This window comes from Bos javanicus, chromosome 2 (genome assembly GCF_032452875.1).
Source record: "Bos javanicus breed banteng chromosome 2, ARS-OSU_banteng_1.0, whole genome shotgun sequence".
In the NCBI taxonomy this organism is placed as follows: Eukaryota; Metazoa; Chordata; class Mammalia; order Artiodactyla; family Bovidae; genus Bos; species Bos javanicus.
In genome coordinates, this window is record NC_083869.1 from 133051416 (window position 1) to 133071497 (window position 20082).

Here is a 20082-nt window from a genome sequence, read left to right on the forward strand (position 1 = left end):
ATGCCAAGCCCATAGGGTCATTTTGAGAGGAAAAGGCCGCCAAGCATTGTCCAGCATGCAGCCCGGCACATAGTAGGTGATCAACAAATGGAAAGACTGAAGGCAGGAGGAGAAGGGGACGACAGAGGATGAGATGGTTGGATGGCATCACTGACTCAATGGACATGAGTTTGAGTAAACTCCGGGCGTTGGTGATGGACAGGGAGGCCTGGCGTGCTGCAGTCCACGGGGTCACAAAGAGTCAGACACGAGTGAGCAACTGAACTGAACTGAACCAACAGCAGTTCCTAAGATTATACCGAGAGTGATTCAGACAGACTGCCTGGGTTCAAGTCCTGTTGGAGACTTTTCTCAACCCCTAGGCAAGTTACTTAATTCCTCTGCACTTCTGAGGCCTATTCTATGAAATGACGGCAGTTATTGCATCGCTAGGGAGTGGCGAGGGTGCAGTGAGTCAATTCACATAAAGTACTTAGCAAAGCACCCCACTTTGCATATCAGTCTGTAACCACTGCTTCCGTCTGTTTCCCCTTCTCCTGAGGCCAAGCCAGGCTGGGGCGCCAGGAAGGGCTGCACTGGGTCACTCCAGGGAGAGATGTCATGGGCCCAGGGGGTCAAAGGTTAGATTCAGAAGTGGGGTTCTTGAGGCCCACCCAAGTTACATGTGAGGCCAGAAACCCTCCGCAGGAAGGAGGTGGGGATCCAGGAGCCGGGAGGGGCTGCAAGGAAGTGGGGACCCCTAGGATGTGGGGGGTGCTGCAGACCACGCTTGCCTTGGGGGTCCTCCCAGGGCTCGATGCGCAGCCTGAGGCCCCTCGGGGCACCCTGAGACAGCAGAGCCTCCCAGCGAGGACGAGAACACGGGCATTGAAGGAATTTATTCACGAGAAAACTCAGGGTCCCTCAGGGAGACAGTCTACTGGTTACAAGCTCCAGAAGCTCTTGTCGGGTCAGCCGTGAGGGCCGGGGCTCCACCTGGCAGGGGGCTGGGGGGCCGGCAGAGGCCCTGGGACAGAAGAGCGGATGCAGGCAGCTGTGGGTGCTGAGGGGGGGCTCCTCCCTTCCCGCCTGCCCGCACCGCCCCCGGGGACCCCGGCCCCCTCTGGGGCTAAAGTGCAGCTGGGAGGTGGGGGCAGGGCCGGGCTGCTGGAGCACCTCGGGGTCACGGGACGCCCCATGAGCCCTCGTGGCTCCTCTCCCTCGCTTCTTGAGGCTCACCCCGAGTCCACGCCCCACCACATCCCTTCTGGGAACCCCCTAGGTAAGGGAGACCCCTCCCCAGCATCAGATGTGTAGACAGGGTTCCCCAAGAGGGTGAGGCTGGCTCCATCAACTTTGAGGGGCCTGGAGCATGTGGGGGACACTGAGATCTGGGCGGGCGGGAGGGAGGCAGTGGGGAGGAAGGGGCGCTGTCTGATGGAGAGGGTCATCCCCTCCCCCCGCCCAGAAGGTCCCACCACCCCCAGGGAAGCCGAGGAAACCAGTGAGCCTGGCTCCCCGCTCCAGGGCCAGGAGTCAGCAGGGGCCTGCCCAGGCCTGACTCCCAACCATGGGAGGGCCACCTCAGTGCCACCAGGAAATGCTGCTCTGGGGACGGGGGGCGGTGGGCCTTGGCACAGTTTGGAATGCCTCGCCAACTCAGCAGCCTAGCCAGAGACCCCTCTCCCCCCCACAAACAAGGGCACACATCTCAGAGGCAGTCAGGAAGAGAGCACCTCTCGCCCTGAACAAGAGCCCTGAAGATCTCCGCCCCTGCCCCCAACTCTGGAATATATTAAATTGTGCAGCTTGGCCCCAGCCCCACCCCCTTCAGATCTCCGTGGCAACCGGGAAGCGTTCCAAGTCCAAGTCTGAATCCAAGTCCATCCAGTGCCAAAGGGGGGCTTCAGCCTCTCTCCCCAACTCTTCCCCAGGAGGGCGAGACCCCCACATTCCACAGGGAGCGGGAGGGGAGGAAGACTCGGGGGCCTCAGTCCTCAGCCCCCTCTTCCTCGGCGTGGGGGGCCCCAGGGGGGTCCTCGGGCTCAGGGGTCTGCCCACCGGGATGGGGGTGGGGGTGGGCACCGGGCTGGGCCCCCTGCGCGTCCTCGCCCTGCACATAGACGCTCAGCCCCTCGTGGCTGGGCTCCTTGCCGCACGCCTGGCAGCTGCAGTGCAGAATCTTCTCCACCAGCTTGTCCACCCGGGGCACCTCCTCGTGGCCGGGGCACTCCAAGGTCACCTGGGCAGGGCAGACGGAAGAGGAGCGGCGTTTCCAAGGGCCGGGGCCAGGCAGGGAGGCCCCGAGGGCAACCCGCATCACAGGACCGAGAATCACCCGAGATCCCGGAAGCCTGAGCCCCCCAGGGCACCTGGGCACAGTCGGGGGAAACGAGGGGGTGAGTCCCTGCAGGAGCCTCCTGGCCTGTCTTCCCACATCCTGCCACCTTCCTCCCCAGCCCCAGGCAGCCAGGAGACCCCTGAACGGCCCGCCCTGCCTGAAACTGGCCCCCAGGGCTCCCACTGCCCTCGCCCAGAGCCCCTGACTCCTCACAGGCCGCCTGCCGCAGACCTCCCGCCCCCGCCCTGGACCTTGCCTCCTCCTGCCAGCTCCCTGCTGCCTCATCTGCCTGAGATTTTGCAGATGCCGTTCCCTCTGCCTGGGAGGGCCTCAGCCACCCACCCTGCTCTCCGCTGCCCCAGACTTTCCCCACTTAACTTCCCCTGAACCTCTGGTCTAAGCCCAGATACTGTTTCCTGGACGCAAAGGGCAGGTGCAAAAGCCCTGCGGCGACCGCAAGCCAAGTAGGTATGAGAGACCGAAGGCGGTGGGTTGGTGTCAGGCTCAAGCTGGTACAGAGGCGAGAGAGCCAGGAGGAAGCTTGGAGGACTGGTGAGCCAGAGCACGGCTTGTGGACGGGCCTTAGGGGCACGCGGAGATCTGGGTCTCATTCTCTAACAGCAGGACGCCCCCGAGAGGATGTCAAGAAGCGGCTGATGTCAGAAGCAAGCTTCAGAAAGAGCTCCTCTCCTGCAGGTGCTGTCATCAGACGTGTGAACCCCCAGGCGGCAAGGACCATGTGAGTGCCCCCAGCAGCAGCCCCGAGCCCCGAACCCGCGGGGCCCGGGCTTGGGGGAGGCCAGGCCGGCCGGGCTGTACTCACGATCTCCCACATGGACTGGGCCGGCATGCAGGAGTCACAGTGCACCAGGGCCTCGGTCGACTGCGGGAAGGTGTTGGGGACGCTGTAGCTGAAGCACTGTCCCAGGCAGGCCCTGCGAGAGGAGACCGCTGTCCGTGTCGCTGCAGCGGCATCAGGCGTGGGCAGCCCGTCCCTTCCTCCCCTCTGGGCCCCTATGTGGACCCCGCCTAGCCGCTGCCCCCACCCCAGGATCCCACCTGTTCTGGATGGACTTCGCCTCACAGCCGCTGTGGCCCACGATCTGGGTGATGTTCTTCGCCTCACACCACGCGCTCTTATCTGGGAACAGGGCCAGCTTATTGATGGGCGGAGGCGCAGCCAGGACCATGACGGGCAGGACAGCCCCCACCAGGACCCGCAGCATCATGCCCGTGGCCTCTGGAGCCCTAGGACTGAGCACAGACCGCAGGTGAGGCCGGCAGGGCCCAGGAGGCTGGGCAGAGGGTGGCAGCAGTGGTGGTACAAGTGTGCCCGCCGACCCCGACTCCCTGGGTTCAAGCCCTATCGCTACCGCTTCCTAGCCAAGCACGACCTTGGACAAGTTATTTCTCCTGTAGGAACCTCAGACCTGGGGCTGCTAACACTGCGAGCATCAGATACGTATCGTGGAGATTAAATAAGGCATTTTATGGAAAGCTCTGAGCGGAGAGACCAGCGGATAATACGCACTGCATACGTGTTAGTCATCTTTATAACTTGCTTTGTATCTTTAAAGTAAGTTACTTTTCAGTCAATTCGGTTCAGTCGCTCAGTCGTGTCCAACTCTTTGCAACCCCATGGACCACAGCACGCCAGGCCTCCCTGTCCATCGCCAACTCCCAGAGTTTACTCAAACTTGTGTCCATTGAGTCGATGATGCCATCCAACCATCTCATCCTTTGTCGTCCCCTTCTCCTCCTGCCCTCAATCTTTCCCAGCATCAGGGTCTTTTCAAATCAGTCAGATTTTCACAATCATGAGGCCAAAGTATTGAAGTTTCAGCTTCAGCGTCAGTCCTTCCGATGAGCACCCAGGACTGCTATCCTTTAGGATGGACTGGCTGGATCTCCTTGCAGTCCAAGGGGCTCTCAAGAGCTACTTTACACCTTCATGTATTTATCTGCTGCACCGGGCTGAGTTGGGGCATGCAGGATCTTCGGTCATTGCAGCAGCACGTGGGATCTAACCCTGCCCACTGCATTAGGAGTGCAGAGGCCCAGCCACTGGGCCGTGAGGGAAGTCCCGAGCAGGTTACTTTCTAACTCTGGACCTCACTTTCTTCGACTAAAAAGGGGGCTGAAAGGTGGTGGTGCTGCCGTGTGACAGTGGACTGTGGCTCGTACGAGACCCGGCTGCTTGCAAGCCCCTGGCTGAGCCCTGAGCAGTGCCTGGCTCCCTCCTCACTGCGCTGCTGTGGGTCGTCCAGGGCCACATCTCCTGTCACCGTGGCTGTCAGCTTTCCGGCATCAGGAAAACTAAGCGTCTCCGCGTCACTGTGAAATCTTGGGCCGCTTTGGCTGGCTGAACCTCGGGTAAAAAAAAAAAAAAAAAAAAAAAACCCGAACTAGACTGTATTTCTCTTCTGGATGCTCCAAGTCCAGAGTCGACACACACATCATTCTACCCTCTGAGGCAAGCAAGAGACAATCCAAGCCAAGGGCCTGACCCTCTGAATTGCCTGGAGCGAGGCACCAAGGCGATAATAGAATCTGCCAGCAGAGGGCGCTGCAGGGCAGCGCGTGTGTCCGAAGGGCGGGCTCAGGGGGGTTTTCCCAGTGTCCCCCAGCTTCATCTTCTGCAGGTTTCACCCACACCCCCACTGCAAAAACCGTGGAGGAGCGAAGCTTCAGAGACATTCGGAAATGAGGGCAATGCTTACAAGGCGGTCCTCTGGGGGGCAGGACACTGGGGAAAGGGCACGTGTGCCGTGAGACCCTGGACACTCCAGCCTCAAGGTCCCCACCTGTAAAACGAGTGAGGTGCTCTGGACTGCCGATTTTCAAACCTGGTAGTGCATCAGAATTCCCTGGGGACTCGTGGAGTGGAAGTTCCTGGGTGGGGTGTGCCTTTTTTTTTTTTTTTTCAACAAGCTTCCATGGTGGTTCTGATACGCAGGGTGGGCTTAAGAAGTGGTCTGGCTCAGTCAAACTGGGGTTCTGTGCCTCGGGACAGTCCCCAGAGGGGCCTGGGTGGGGCTGAACTGGGAGCAAGGGCCAAGTACGGTCCCTTCGGCCCCATGGACGCCCGGTACTAGTCAGGCTAGCCAAGGGCTAGACGCCTCCTTCAGAACCACCGTTACCCTTGGCCCACTTTCTGCTGAAAGGGGCAGGTACTTGGTGAAAAGCCGGGAAGTGAGAGGTGCTCGAGGATCTTGCTGGCTCCTGCAGGCTGACCCTCTGGGCGGGCTCCACGGAGCTTCCAGGGAGGGCCCCTGCAGGGCTGCGACCACCTCCACAGGGCTCTGAGCAAGTTCAGCTCAGATCCTGCCCCCTATCCCTGCACGTGGTCCCCGGAAGCAGAGACAAGTCCCATCTCGCTGGATCCCAGTGCCCGGGGGACCCCTGCTCCCAGCCCAGCAGGGAGGGGTGCAGCGGGCAGAGCGGTGGGAGGCGAGTCCAGACAGTCTGCCCCATCCCGGGGAGTCTGCGTCCTGACCCAGGCCCTCGCCCACACATTTCCGGTCTCACTCCCTAGACCGACAGCAAAGCCCGTGTTTTCAGGGCAACCACAACCTGAGAAAATAGAATGGACGTGTTCCTAACTGGTGACCCAATTTCCCAGCACGCTTAGCACCCAGGAGGCTCCGTCACCCCCACCAACTCCCTTTCCATCCCCAGGGACCTAGGCTCTGAGTCAGGGCCTGAGCCTAGCACGCCGGCGGAGGCCTACCTAAGGGGATCCCTGAGGCTCCCCGGCGAGACCTCAGAGAGGTCCAGGGACTTTTGTCCAATGCCTGAGCCCTGCAGGGCTCCTCAGCAAGGCCAGGTCAGGCGGGCAGGGAATGATGGTAGGCTCCCTTAGATAGGAGTGAAGCCTGAGAACAGAAGCCGTGCGGAGGTGAGCACGGGGCTGGTTTGGGGCTGGGATGGGGAGATGCTGGAACTGGGGCTGGGGGCCAGGACCCCACTAAGGGATTGAGATGGGCATGAGGTTCATAACAAGGTACAGCGAAAGTGGGATAACGATGCTTCAGGAGACCCGCCACCCTGGAGGGTGAGGACTGGTCCCTTGGGTCAGGTTGGAGCAGATGCCCAGAAGGCAGGAGAAACGCTGAGGAAGAAGCCGCCTCCCTTAGCTCCCCACCCCATCTCGGGCACAGCTGGGCCCACAAAGGGGCGCTCCAACCCAGTCCACCCGGCCCGGCCTCTCCCCAAGCCCCGGCCCGGCCACGCTCGGCCTCCCTGAGCCAGCAGCCCTAAGCTCCAGCAGAAGCCCGGCCCGGGAGCCTCCTAAGCTCCAGCCCCAGGGCCCCCCACCAGGAGCCGCGCAGGTCCAGGGCTACAGTTCACCTCTCTGCCCAGCGCCCTCAGCCCCACGACAGGAGCGGAGCCCGGTCCTTGAAAACCACGGCCAGGATGCGATGAGAGCAGCCAGCAGGCACCCCACTCAGGATAGTGCCCTTCCTCCGGGGGCTGACAAGGAGGCTGGGCTGGGCTGGGCTGGGCTGGGCCAGGAGACAGGGAGCCTGCCCTCCCACCCAGCCCCCAAGAACGCCTGCTGCCCCCCCCCCCCACTTCGCGCTGGGGTCAGCTCTTGGCTAGCAGCTTTTTCCTTGGCTTGTGTTTTGTTTTTTTAAGCAGCAGCTCAGTTGTTTGGTTTTTTTTGTTTTTTTTTTTTTGATACAACCGTCGGACCTTCCTTCCTGAAGACTTAAGAACCTCCCCCAGGGTCTCATCCCTTCCTCCTGCCCCGAGGCTCACACAACAAGTCATGGGTCGCCCAGAATGTCAGAGTGGGAAGGGGGTCCCCCAAGCCGACCCCCGTGCTTTGCAGAGGGGTGGTCCCAGGGCCCCCAGTAGTCAGGCCGAGGAGTGTCCTTCCTCTAGACCATGCAGTTCTCTGCAGTTGGACGCTGGTTTCCCAAGCACCGTCTAGGAGGGCAGAGAGGGCACTGAGGTTGGGGGCCCCCAGGGGTTCAGAGCCTGGAGGGGAGATTGAGGGAGGTGGGTGATGAGGAAGCAGCTGTTGAGAGCAGCAGTCAGACAGCTGGGGGGTGGGGGGACAGAGAGTCTCAATTCTGAACTGAACTCGGGAGTATAGTTACCAGCACAGTAAGGCCAGGAGGGGTTTGTGGGTATTAGCCCAGCACACCCCTTCTTGTAGTTAGAGCTGCTCCTGACTGTGGGCCAGGCTCTGTTCTAAGGCTTACAGTGAGAGAAGCCACTCAGTTGTGTCCGACTCTTTGAGACACCATGGACTGTAGCCTACCAGGCTCCTCCATCCATGGAATTTTCCAGACAAGAGTACTGGAGTGGGTTACCATTTCCTTCTCCGGGGGATCTTCCCAACCCAGGGGTCAAACCCAGGTCTCCTGCATTGCAACCAGAGGCTTTACCATCTGAGCCACCAGGGAAGCCCTCTAAGGCTTATATATACACATATATATGTACATATATATACACATATTCATTTATTCGGTTCTAGGAAATAGATACTGTGTTTTCCCCATTTTACAGATGAAGAAACCCAGGCACTAGGAGATTACGAGTCGCTCAAGCTGACTGACACAACCAGTGTTGACTAAAGCTGAGGTATGAAGCAGACAGCAGGATAACCCGGAAAGGTTCACAAAAGAGGAAGACGAGGAACGGTCTGCAACACGCAAGAAGCCAGGGCCCCCCGCCCGCCCCAGCAGCTGAGGCTGTGTCTCTTAGGCCGAGTGGCTCTCTGGGGTTCAGCCACGGCCAGGGCTGGAAGCTGGGCTGCCCCATAGGGCAGAGTTCAAATCCCACTCCGGACCCCCTGCAGACGAGCGTGTGGCCACGGTAGACCCCGGCTCCCTGGAGCTTCCAGCCTTCCTCGGAGCTGTTGGGGGGCCACAGTTAGGGCGTCCCCTCTCACCACCCCACCGTCCACTCCCAGATGCAAGCCCTCAGGATCCCCAGAGGCCTCATGCCAACCTCTGATACATCTGAGGCTACCAGAAACACAGGGAGAGGTTCCCTGGGGGAGGGGAGGGGGCACAGGCTGCCCCAGGAGCATGGCAACTGAGGCACGGAGCAAGGAAGTGACAGCCTGTGTCTCCCACTCGGGGACAAGGGCAGTGAAGAGACACACGGCGCCTGCCTTGGCAGCTTCCTGGGGAAGATGGGGTTGGGGCAGCAAGGACGCCGGCTTCCAAGTCAGGCCTGCTGGTCCTCACACCCTCCAGAACCCAGCATCTTCCCCAAGATGCTTACCAGCAACTCAGGCATCCAGGGCCCAGCCCTGGATACGCTGACCCCACAGTCCAGACCAGGCACATGAGCCCGGTCGCACATGGAGCCGAGGCCCGGTCAGGTCAGGAGCCCCCAGCTCCCCAGGGAAGGGTCCCCAGAACAGCACGGCTGACAGCAGCCACCCACCCCCCTGCCTGGGCTGGTGCCTGCAATCAACCCTTAAATTCCCCAGAGGGACTCAGGTTTCAAGGAAGACCCCTGGCCTGCCCCTTCAATGTAGAGCACCCAGTGCAGAGCAGAGTCAGCTTCACAAAACAAGTGAGCCATCACCCTCTCCGTCTCCTCTCTTGGATAAATCTGAACATTCAGGGTCCTTACGGCCAGGTAATCCAACACTGTACTGGTCCGATGGTCCACTCACCCCCAGACAGACACACACACGCAGGGCCAGCAAAGCCTTCCTTAGAAGGCAAGCCTTTCCCCAGCTCCAACTTCTGCTTTCTGGAACCTCCTCTGGAAATCTCTCCCACTTAAGGCTGGAAGTTCCTCCCTGTGGGCTCAGGTGACACTGGATTCGCACAGAAGGCAGGTGGGGTTTGTGGGGACTTGTTTCTCCAATGGATCAAACCGGATGCCCCCAGTCTCTCTACCCCTCCCCGTTTCCTCCTCCCCCTGTGCCCCCCTCAACGCACACGAACAGGGTCTGGTCTCCTCCGTTCACAGCTGAGGCTGTGACAGACCCTGGTTCAACCCCTGGCTCACCCACTTGAACCTTTTTTATTTTTTTGTCTTGGTCACTGCAGCTTGTGGGACCTCGGTTCCCTGAACTGGGATGGAACCCAGGCCCCTGGCAATCAAAGCACCAACCCCTAACGGCTGGACCACCAGGGAATTCCCTCACTTGGACCTTTCTGTGCCTCAGTTTCCTCATCTGCAAGATGGGGGCACCTCTTAGGGCAGCTGTGAGAGTTAATCGGCAGAGTGCACGGAAATTTCGGGAGAGGGCGCCCGTCACAGGCGGTGCTCAGCAGATGTCCCTGGGAGCACGGGCCTGGAGTCACTCTGGGCTGCTCACCCTCTCTGAACCCTGCCCACGCCCTTCTGCCTCCCTCCCCACCACCCGTCCCTCCTAGTAGATTCCTAGCGGGTCCCAGAATATCTAAATCCAGGGCTGTGTCTGCCTTGAAGGAACTGAATTTAGGGGAAGAAACTCAAGCAGAGGAGACGACGGCTGGGCGAGGGTTTTCTGCTTGCCAGGGTGGGAGCTGAGAGCAAGATCCCGCTCAGACTCTAATCCTTGCGCCCTTGGCTGAAGGGCCGGGGTCCCCGAGAGACCAGCAACTCGGTGAAAACAGGCGGGGCCCGGCTGCCAGGCCGCGCACGCTGCGGGTGCGGAGGGCGTGGCGTTCCCGGCCGCGGCCCTAGGCTGGGTGACCAGCAAGGGCGAGGTAACCACCGCAGGTCCTGGAAGGAGTGCCTGCCAGGACTTCCTCGAATGGGGCCACTGAAGGGCTCAGACCCCCCCGCCCTGATCTGCTCAGCAGGCCCTCTCTGGAGAGAATCGGGCCCAAGCTCATCCTCTGCCTCACTGTGGGTGCCTGGGGGCAGGACAGGACCGCGGTTAGGGACCAGACCACGGTCGCTGGTTTCACCTGCCCCAGCCTCCCATTTGGTCCCGTGAAATGGGAAGCAGGGCCTGGCAGAGCCTATCTTAGCAGATCGTCTCAAGAGGAGTCCAGCTCCAGCACGCTGCTTAGAGCCACTGTGACTCCATGACCCCCGGCAGCGCAGCGGGGCTTCCTTCCTACCGTCAGCGCTGGCAGAGCACATTCGAAACCCCTCCTCCGGCGAGGAGCGGGGCACGAAGGGCCAGGCCCAGGCCCAGGAGTCCTGCCTGCCGCCGGGCAGCTCCACCTCCCTGGATACGCCCCCACCCCAACCCAGACCACGGCCCTCCTGCCCGCAGACCCTCCTGGCCACAAACTGTCTCCAAAACAAATCGATGCTAATGAGCGGCTGCAGGGCCCGCCTAGACATCTGCTCGGCAGAAGTCCCACTGCAGCGGGTACCGGCGTCCCCGCCCGCCCCACCGCCTGCGACCCCAGGGGCTGGGGGTGGGGAGAAGGCGCTAACTCACTTGGAAATTTCACTTTAAAAGGATGAAGATAGCTCCGCGGGCAAACGCACATCCTCCCGGCCCCCTCCTGCAGCACACAGGCCCAGCAGAAGGAGGTCCAGTTTAGGGGGTGCCGCGGGGGGGGGGGGGGTCACCGATGCTCCAGCCTCGCCTTTCCTTTGGCCCCAACTACCGGCAAACCACACCCAAGCAGCAGCCCCAGCATCTGGAGGAGTTTCAGGAGGCCGGTGGTTGCCACAGTAACAAAGGGTGAGGGGCTCCTTGTTGACAAATTGCTTCCCCACCCCCACTCCCCCGGCCAGCAGCCCAGCCTTTGGCCTCCGGCCCTGACCTCTGTTTTCCTGGGGTTCCCGGAGTTACAGGCTGCTGTCCTCCAGCTGGGTGAGGACCTCGGAAACGCTGAAAATGTGCCCTTGTCCCCGGGTACCGGCCACCACCACCCCCACACCCCGCCCTCCGCCCTCCGCCCGGCGCCCCAGGCCACGCCGAGGCGGCCAGCTGCCCCCTCTGCTGCGTCTTGTAAAAGATCCGAACCGCCCCGCCCAGGCAGCGGGGCGGGCAGGTGGCCGGCAGCACGGCCCAGTTGTCCAGGCCGCCTCGCGGGGGTGGAACTCAAGGAAACTGAGCCCCCGGGAACGCCGACTCCCCTGCCCCTGACTCAATTCCAGGGGGACGACCCCCAGCCCGGCCCCGGGGGGCAGGCAGAAGGCGGGGGCAGGCTTTCGCTCCTTTTCCCGGGTCTAGGAAACTGTTCCCGGACTCCGCTGGGGGCCCCGGGCCTCCGATCCGGTGGGGGGAATGTCTGAATTCGAGGGTGGGGGGCACCAGGGAGACGCACAGACACGGGGAGACAGAAAGAGCGAGCGAGAGACTCCAACAGTGGGGCAGGCGAAGGGCGGGGGGCAGACAGAAAGGCAGGCACCAGCCCAGGGAAACGGGCAACGGGCAGAAGGGGAGAAAAAGCGAGAAGGGGCAGATCCGGAGGGCGAGGGGAACGGAAATCGAAAGACGGGGACAGCCAGACGGGAAGACAGACGCCCGGAGACAGAAGGGAGGCAGCAACGTCCCGGAGAAGAGAGGCTCGCGGCGCGGCGAGGCCCCGGGACGGAGCCGGGGGACGCGCGGGCCCGGCGGCCGAGCTCCGGGCGCTGCCCCGGCGCCCGCGCGGGCCGACCCGGCCCTCCACCCGCCGCCCGGCTTCCTCTCGGCCGCGCACCGCCTCGCTCGGCCGCGGATCTCCGACCGAGCGATGGAAAACCCAGGCGAGTCGGGGGAACCGGCTCGGGGCGGCCGGGGCGCTCCGTAGCGACCCCGCGCTGCGCCCGCGTCCCCCCCGGCCCCGGCGTCTCAGAGCCGCCCGGGGCTCCGGGGCTCTGCGGCGGCGCCTCCGCACGCTGCCCGGGGGCGCGCGGCGCTGCGCCCGCGGCCGAAGCCTCTGGAAGCCGGGCGCTCGCGCGCCGGCCCGGGCGGGACTTACCGCGCGCGGCGGAGGGGAGCCCGGCGCGCCCGCCGGGTCCTGCGGGGCTGTCTGCGGGCCGCGGCGGGCGGGCGCGGAGCCCCCGGGGGGCTCGAGGAGGCGGCCGGCAGGGCTGGCGGCGGCCCCGCGAGGCTCGGCTGGGCTGCGCTAGCGCCGTCTGCGGCCCCGGGCGGGCGCGCGGTGCGGGGGAGCGGCGAGCCGAGCGGCTCCGACGTCAGGGGTGTCTCCGCTCCAAATAGGGAGCGAGGGCGGGCGCCGCGGAGGGAGGGACGCGAGAAAGAAAGAGCGGGCGGGCGCCGGGGCCGCGCCCCTCCCGGCGCGCAGGAGGGGGCGCCTCGGCCGCCCGCGCCCCGGCCCCCTCTCCCCTCGCCGCCCTCGAGCCCCGGGCCGGGGTCGGACGCGGTCCGACGGCGCGGCGGAGCTACCGGGGGGCGCCCCAGAGGCGGGGCCGAGAGCCCGGCGCCCCCCGATCGTTCCTTTAAAGCACCCTCTACCGGATTTCTCCGCGCTCGGACTGCTCTCCGCCTCCCTTTCCCCGAGCCCGGGGCCACCGGGCCGCGCCGGGCCTCCGGGTGACAAAGATGGAGGGGCGCTCCTTTTTCTGGGAAGCAGGCGCTGCTGCTTTGCTCCGAGGGCGTGGCGCCCCAGCCCCGCGAGCCGCGCGCCCAGCCCGACCCGCTCCCGGCTGCGCGACCGGGGCCGGTCTGAGCTCTTTCGATTCCGGTGGCACCCGACCTCCGCCAGGCCTTGCCTCAGCTCCAGACACTTGGCTTACGTGTGCAGAGAAGGGTCTGAGAGTCCCGAGGAGGCCCATGCCGAACGCCAGCAAGTGGACGCACTTCCCTGGCTCCTGGGATGAGCACAGCGTCAGCTCCTGGGGGAGGAAGGGTACCCAATGAATCAGGCTGCACCTGGGCACTCGGGCGCGTTTCCGTCGTGCCCTCATTGTTACGTTCGCCAATAAAGTGGGGGAAAAAATAGCTTTGTTGCTGAAAAGTAGTAACTCAGGACACAGATCCAGTTGCAGGGCTTTGCGTTCTTTTGCAGTGGTTGGTGTGGGTGCGTTTCACCGTAGCCTGGCTGGAAGCTCCCAGATGGAAGCCGCCCAGCTCATTCGATGTCACAAGTTGCTGAGCATACTAGTGGCTTCCAGTGGGCTGCTGCTAACTCCATGGTGCAGGCTGGCCTGTCCGCCTCTCCAAACTGGGCACTGCCTCTCCATGCCTCCAAGCTCTTGCTTATGCTGTTTCCTCTGCCTGGGCTTCCCTTCCCCTCCTTTCATCTCCTAGTAAAGACACTCTTCAAGACCCAGATTGGAAAGCCTTCCCAAGACCCAAGGAGCATAAACCCCTCCCTCCTCTGGTGTGATTCTGGAAGCACAGGATACACACCTCTGTTCCTGGTAATTTCCCTCTAGACCAGCTGAGTAGATCTCTTTCCTCTACTTGACCGTGGGCTCCTTGAAGGCAGGGATCACCTATGTTAGTGTCCCCAGGGCTTGGCAAACAGGGATACAATGTATCTGGCTGAATTAAGGAAATGTTATCCCCCATAAGTGTTCCCAGGAGGATCACTGTAATAGCACTGGTAACAACTCAGGCATATTGAGCACCTTCCTATACAAATGCCTGGTCCCATTCTAAGCACTTTCCACCCACACAATAAATCTATGAAATAAACACTATTGTCCCCATTTCATCAGTGAAAAGAACCAAGACCAAGAGAGAGGTTAACAGACTGGCTTAAAGTCACTCGGTAAAGGGAATGCCAGTGACCTTCTGTTGGAGGAACACATCTCACGGGTTCTAGCCTAATCGCCGGGTACACAGTAGGCGCTCAGGAGATTCTGACCTTTGTGCTCACCACTGCCACTCTCCATGTGGACCCCTGGTGGGGCAGGGATTGGATGTCTACACTCTGTAAGTGAAAGTGTTAGTCGCTCAGTCATGTCTGACTTTGCGACACCATGGACTGTAGCCCACCAGGCTTCCCTGTCCATGGGATTCTCCAGGCAAGAATACCGGAGTGAGTAGCCATTCCCTTCTCCAGGGGATCTTCCCAACCCAAGGATCGAACCTGGGTCTCCTGCATTACAGGTAGATTCTTTACCGTCTGAGCCACCAGGGAAGCGCACTTTGTAAGAATCCACTGCAGGAAGCAAACTGGGTAGCCTAATGAGTTTGTCAAATGATACAGAGAGCCCTTGACAGTTCAGCCACCCAACCATCTAGTCAAGGACATGGGGTTTGAGATTAGGTAGCAGCCGTCTGGTAAAGACTGGCAAATTACAGGCAGGCTACTGCCGGAATCCAGCTCCAGCAGCCAGGGATTCAACCTGAAGGGAGTTACAGGGTACCCTGTGAACACAGGGTCACAAAGGCGACTTGCTAATACTGTCAACAGCTATCACTATGTGCCAGGCATTATGCTAAGCACCACGCCTGCTTTACTGTATGGAATCCTGACCACAATCCTACTATTACTCCCATTTTACAGATGAGAAAAATCAAGGCATCAAAAGCTTAGTTACAAAAAAGAAAGAAAGAAAGCCTCGTTACCCTCCCAAGATCACACCACTAGTGATGGACAAAGTCCAGACTTGAACCCAGACCCACCGACCCCAAAGCCCATGCTCCTCTGTCCACCGCCCGCTCCTGACTGCCTCAGGCACCGCTAAGACCCAGGGTGGTGGGCCCAGACCCACCGACCCCAAAGCCCATGCTCCTCTGTCCACCGCCCGCTCCTGACTGCCTCAGGCACCGCTAAGACCCAGGGTGGTGGGCCCCAGTGGGAAAGGCAGAACCTGTCACGTCAGAGTCTCCAAGCGCACGGAGATGCACCTGGTTGGCAGCCGCATGCCAGTTGCCTCAACAGGCCTGGCTGGCACCGGGCACAGGCCCGCAGCCAGAGCCTGCTGGCCCTGGGCCAGCCTCTTGGGGCCGAGGTAATGCGGGGCCCAGCTCTGGGGTAGAGGGCTGAAAGCCTCTCTCCCCAGCTCATTAGCAGACATCTGGGCTCAGGAAAATGACCGACCTGGAATGTGACTGGGCCACGGGGAGCTGCTCCCCTCCCGGAGTCCCGGGAATGTGAGCTCCCTCCCACAGGGCACGGGCTTGGGCCAGCTGTTTCCTCTAATCCCGTCAGCCTGGCCTCGACAGGGGTCCAAAGCCCTGCACTCTCCCGGAGAGAGAGGGAGAGCAAGCCAGGGCCCTCCTTCCCAGGCTGGCCCGCTGACTCAGAAGGTTGGTAGGGGGGTCCGAGAGAGCCATAGTCCTTCTGTCTCCTGCAAGATCAAGACCAAGGGTGTCCGCATGTCCAAGTGTGTGGGTGGGAGGGGCCGTGGAGGGATCGTCATGGAAGGTCCTGGAGGCTTCCTGCTTGGGTTTGCATCCTTGCTCCATCACCCAGCAGCTCTGCAGGCTGTTTCCTGTCTGGGCCTCGATCTCCTTCCCTCCAACACGCAGCTGGTGACGGCGTGTCCTCTACAGCGCTGCTGGGACTCACTGATGTATTTAGCAAATACTTATGGTGCCGACTGTGTGCCAGACAGGCACAGAGGTGCCAGGGCCACAACGACGGGCTGGACCAATAAGGTCGCAGGCCTCAGGAAGCTTCAGTTCTGCCACCGGGAGCCAGAGCGGGTACGCATAAGCAGAAGAATGGGTTTCTCATAATCCAACTGTTACAGAGGAAAAAACCAAGCCAGGGCGAGGGATGAGACTCAGAAGACATGGCAAAGAGGTGACGTTTGAGGTAGATTATGATGAGAAGGAGCCGGGACTCAAGGAGATAAATGGATACAAAGTACTCGGCAAGGTTCCTGGAAAATAGCACACGCCCCAGAAAATGAAAGCTATTTTAGGGAGGTTTGTGCAGGGAGTCAGAGTCCCTGGATCAAACCCAGGCTGCAGCGCCAAGCTTTCTCTCATCTCACCCAGGGAACGCGTGCCCTGAGCCTCAGTTTCCTCATCTGCGAAACAGGAGTTTTAATAGTGCCCAGGTGCACATTGACAGGGAGAGTTTGCTGAGGGACGTGTATGTGGAGCCCAGAGCCTGGCCCCAGCTGGCCTGGAGGAAGGGAAAGCTGCTAGAGTCGCATTATCCCTTCCCACAGACACAGAGGATGTGCCGAGTTTCCCTGGGCGAGTCAGCAGCAGATCTGGCCTGCAGGCTCTGGCCTGCTCCTCCTCGTCGCTGGGGGTTCCGGAGGACTCTGGGCCCTGTCGTAGGCTCACAGAAAGCGGAAGGTGGTGATGGTGTGACGCCCTCTGGGGTCTGCCCCCGGAAAGCTGCTGGGGGCATGGGAGATGTGGACCTGGCCCTGGATGAGTGCAGAAATGCGGGGAGCGGGGCCCCGTGGGAGGATGTCAGACGCCCTTTGTAGGTAAGTTGGGAAACCGAAACTCAACAGGAGGGGCCGAGGGCTAAGAAAGGGGAGACAAGAAAAGAGGAGGATCAGAGAGGAGACCTCAGTTTTGGGAATTTCAAAGCGGAAATGGAAACTCACGTCGGTCTGACTCCAGGGAAGGTCCCTTTTCCACTCCAGTGCTGGTTACGGCTGTGTCCTCATGGTAATAATGAGGACACCGATGCCACCAGGAGTGTGGCCTAAATGCCAGCACCAGAGTGGCGGGGGTGACCCCCAACCTCTCACTTTGCTGCTTGTTTGCTTCCTCCGCCACCATACCCCCAGGCTCCCTCAGCTGGGGTTCCCGGACCCCTGGGGAACTCCCCCCACCCCACCAACCTCCAACTGACAGCCCCAGAGCCAGGCTGTCCAGAAAGGGCCTCGTGCCTGGGATCCTCCACCCTGCCGCTGTGGTCAGCGCGGAGAACCGGGCTGGGGTGCTGGGCAGTGTTAGGCAAGTCCATTCTTTTATAAAGTTCCTTCTCCATTCTTCCATTTCTCAGCTTCCAGCTGCCCACACATATCCACAGAGAGTAGGAGAAGAAATTTTCTCTCTCCTCAAGAGTTGGTCCTTCTGTGAGTATTTAACATCCCACAGAACAGTTGTTTTGTTTTGTTTTCCCCTCAAGGTTTTTGTGTTCCAGATAAATTCACTGAAGAATCCTCCTGCTTAGGAACACGGATACTGGAGAAAGAGAAGGCGCAAAAGACCATCACGTGGGTATCTGTGCAGCCCCACTGCCAGGGACCCGGCTTCTGCCCACACCCGCAGACCAGCACAAAACGCCAGCAGCCAAGTGTGTTCCCCATGAGCCTGTGTTCCTGGCTAGAGCGTGGGCCAGGGACACAGCCAACCCGGGCCAGGCCAGTCGAGTCCTTTCTCTCCAGAGTCTGAACTGGGAGGTGCGGGGACTGGGCTGGTGAGCTGAATCGCATTAGGGACAGGATTCTAGAGAACGCTGCCTGCTGAAGGAGCTGACGAGGGCTTGGTTCTCACCCCCGAAGATTCCCCTTCCTTGGACTCTCTGAACTTCTCCAGTGTCTTACAATCTTAAGCTGATTTGAAGGAGTTTGGTATTTATGTCCTTAAAAGTCTTGATTAAAACAATATATAAAAGGGTTTGGTCCTTGGAAGAAAAGCTATGACCCACCTAGACAGCATATTAAAAAGCAGAGACATTACTTTGCTAACAAAGGTCCGTCTAGTCAAGGCTATGGTTTTTCCAGTAGTCACGTATGGATGTGAGAGTTGGACTGTGAAGAAAGCTGAGCGCCGAAGAATTGATGCTTTTGAACTATGGTGTTGGAGAAGACTCTTCAGAGTCCCTTGGACTGCAAGGAGATCCAACCAGTCCATTCTAAAGGAAATCAGTCCTGAATGTTCATTGGAAGGACTGATGTTGAAGCTCCAATACTTTGGCCACCTGATGTGAAGAACTGACTCACTGGAAAAGACCCTGATGCTGGGAAAGACTGAAGGTCGGAGGAGAAGGGGTCGACAGAGGATGAGATGGTTGGATTGCATCACCGACTCGATGGACATAAGTTTGAGCAAGCTCTGGGAGTTGGTGATGGACAGGGAGGCCTGGCGTGCTGCAGTGCATGGGGTCACACAGAGTCGGACACGACTGAGCGACTGAACTGAACTGATACATATTATTACACATATATATATCTGACCACCTACTAAGTGTCTAATACAGCACCAGGAACTGGAGACAGAGTAAAGCATAAGCCTGTCCTGGAAGGAAGAAGGGCAGACACACAGAGCTTGGAAGTAGAGGGCAGAGGAAAAGTTCTTTGACAAGGAAGCTGCCCCGCACAAGGCCAGAAGGTTCAGAGGAGGCGGTGGCCTCGGGGGGCTGGTCTGCCTGGGAAAGGCTTGGTGGAGGAGGGAGCTTATACAAGGGCTTCGAGGCATGAGCAGGACCTGGGCCGATTGAGAAAGTTCACACTCAGAAGGAAAGCACCTGGAAAGACTGATCCGCCCTGGATAAACACGGGACCCTCAGACCTCCAGAGCACCCCAGCAGAGGCCACTAACACACGCTTTCTGGACTGGCCCAGAAACAGCCTCAGGATGCTTTTTCTTTTCTTTAAATATTTGTGTATCTGGCCATGTCAGGCCTTCGCTGAGGCACCCGGCATCTCCAGCTGTGGCATGCGGGATCTAGTTCCCTGACCAGGGATTGAACCTCGGCCCCCTGCATGGGAAGTGCAGAGTCTTAGCCACTGGACCCCCAGGGAAGTCCCAGCCTCAGAATCCTTCTTAACATAGCTCCTCTAGGAAGTCACCAAAAGGGATACTGATGGCTTGTGAAATAAATGTATTTTGTTTGAATGCATCTGTCACTCCTAGGAAAAATGTGTTTCAGGAATAGATAACAAGCACGACTGAAATAGAGGTAATAGACTAACATTCAGTTTTTCAATGAATATTCGTTGAGTGCCTACTATGTGCCAGGCTCTATTCAGGTACTAAGCATGTGGCAGTTAGAAAAAAGAAAAAAACAAAAACCCTCTGAGCAAACAAACAAAACAAAATCTCTCCAAAACGGTAAAGATATCTGCCCTCAGGGAGCTTGCATTTTGGTGGGAGGAGACAGACAACCAACAAAATACGGAGATCAAGATACAATCTGTGGGGTTGTGATAAAGGCCAGAGAGGAAAAGCGGAGAAGTGGGGTGGGGGTGGGGGCGGGGGCAGGAGGGAGGGAGGGTTACACAAACCAGAGCAGTCTGGGGGGACCTCCCTGAGGAGGACCTGCTGAATAAAGCCCGGAAGGAGATGAGGCGGGTGAGTTGTGGGGACCCTGGGGAAAGAGCGGGAACAACCAGTGTGCTCACACACAGCGGGGACAGAAAGACTGCACAGAAAAACAGGCAGCCGGTGGACTGGCAGGTGAGGCTGGCACCAGGAGGGTGGCATCGGAAAGGGTCCCAGAGTCCATTTTGCTGACTCTGGCTTTTTATCCCAGTGGGGTGAGGACACCGGAAGGCTGTGAGTGGAGGACGGACATAATCCAGTTTGGCACTCACGCTGCCAGGTGGAGAATGGATGCAAAGGCGGCAACAGTAATAATAGAGTCTCAGACGACTCTCCACCAGGCACTGAGCAAAAGGAGCTTCGTACGTTCCCGCGGTAACTTTTGAGACAGGCATCAGCGTGATTGCTCCCATTTACAGATGAGGAGACTGAGGCATGTGCGTGCTCAGTCGCTGCAGTCGTGTCTGACTCTGTGCGACCCCGTGGATTGTGTTCCACCGGGCTCTTATGTCCATGGGATTCTCCAGGCAAGAGTACAGGAGTGGGGTTGCCGTGCCCTCCTCCAGGGGACCTTCCCGACCCAGGGATCGAACTGCGTCTTTTATGTCTCCTGCATTGCCAGGTGGATTCTACATGGTGAAGGACCTTCGATGCTAGGCTAAGAAATGTTGAACGATATTTTGCTCATTATTGGGAAACCACTGGAGACTTGTGAACAGGGAACAACATGCATTAGACTGAGTTAGGACTGACA

At 59.8% G+C, this 20082-nt stretch overlaps 1 protein-coding gene across 4 annotated transcripts; it reads right to left on the reverse strand.

Annotated features, from left to right (window-relative positions):
* Positions 1 to 863: 863 nt before the first annotated feature.
* NBL1 (NBL1, DAN family BMP antagonist) lies at positions 864 to 13011 on the reverse strand. Of its 4 annotated transcripts, none has more exons than XM_061394892.1 (4): positions 12929 to 13011; positions 3380 to 3574; positions 3144 to 3255; positions 864 to 2221 (listed from the first exon to the last, which is right to left on the reverse strand). In XM_061394892.1, the coding sequence occupies exons 2-4, from the start codon at positions 3547 to 3549 to the stop codon at positions 1970 to 1972; spliced, it is 534 nt and encodes a 177-aa protein (XP_061250876.1). In that variant the 5' UTR covers positions 3550 to 3574; positions 12929 to 13011; the 3' UTR covers positions 864 to 1969. The 4 variants fall into 4 exon arrangements, with proteins under 4 accessions (XP_061250876.1, XP_061250868.1, XP_061250885.1 ...); XM_061394884.1 differs by lacking the exon at positions 12929 to 13011 and adding an exon at positions 12154 to 12307; XM_061394901.1 differs by lacking the exon at positions 12929 to 13011 and adding an exon at positions 11008 to 11108.
* Between the last annotated feature and the right edge of the window lie 7071 nt (positions 13012 to 20082).

Coding starts and splice junctions, on each gene's coding strand:
- NBL1 (XM_061394908.1), bottom strand. CDS start 10,576: ATGTCTAGGCGGGCCCTGCAGCCGCTCATTAGCATCGATTTGTTTTGG. Junction 3,561..10,479: donor GCAGGAGGGCCGTGGTCTGG/GTTGGGGTGGGG, acceptor CTAGGGCTCCAG/AGGCCACGGGCATGATGCTG. Junction 3,256..3,379: donor GCGAAGTCCATCCAGAACAG/GTGGGATCCTGG, acceptor CTCCTCTCGCAG/GGCCTGCCTGGGACAGTGCT.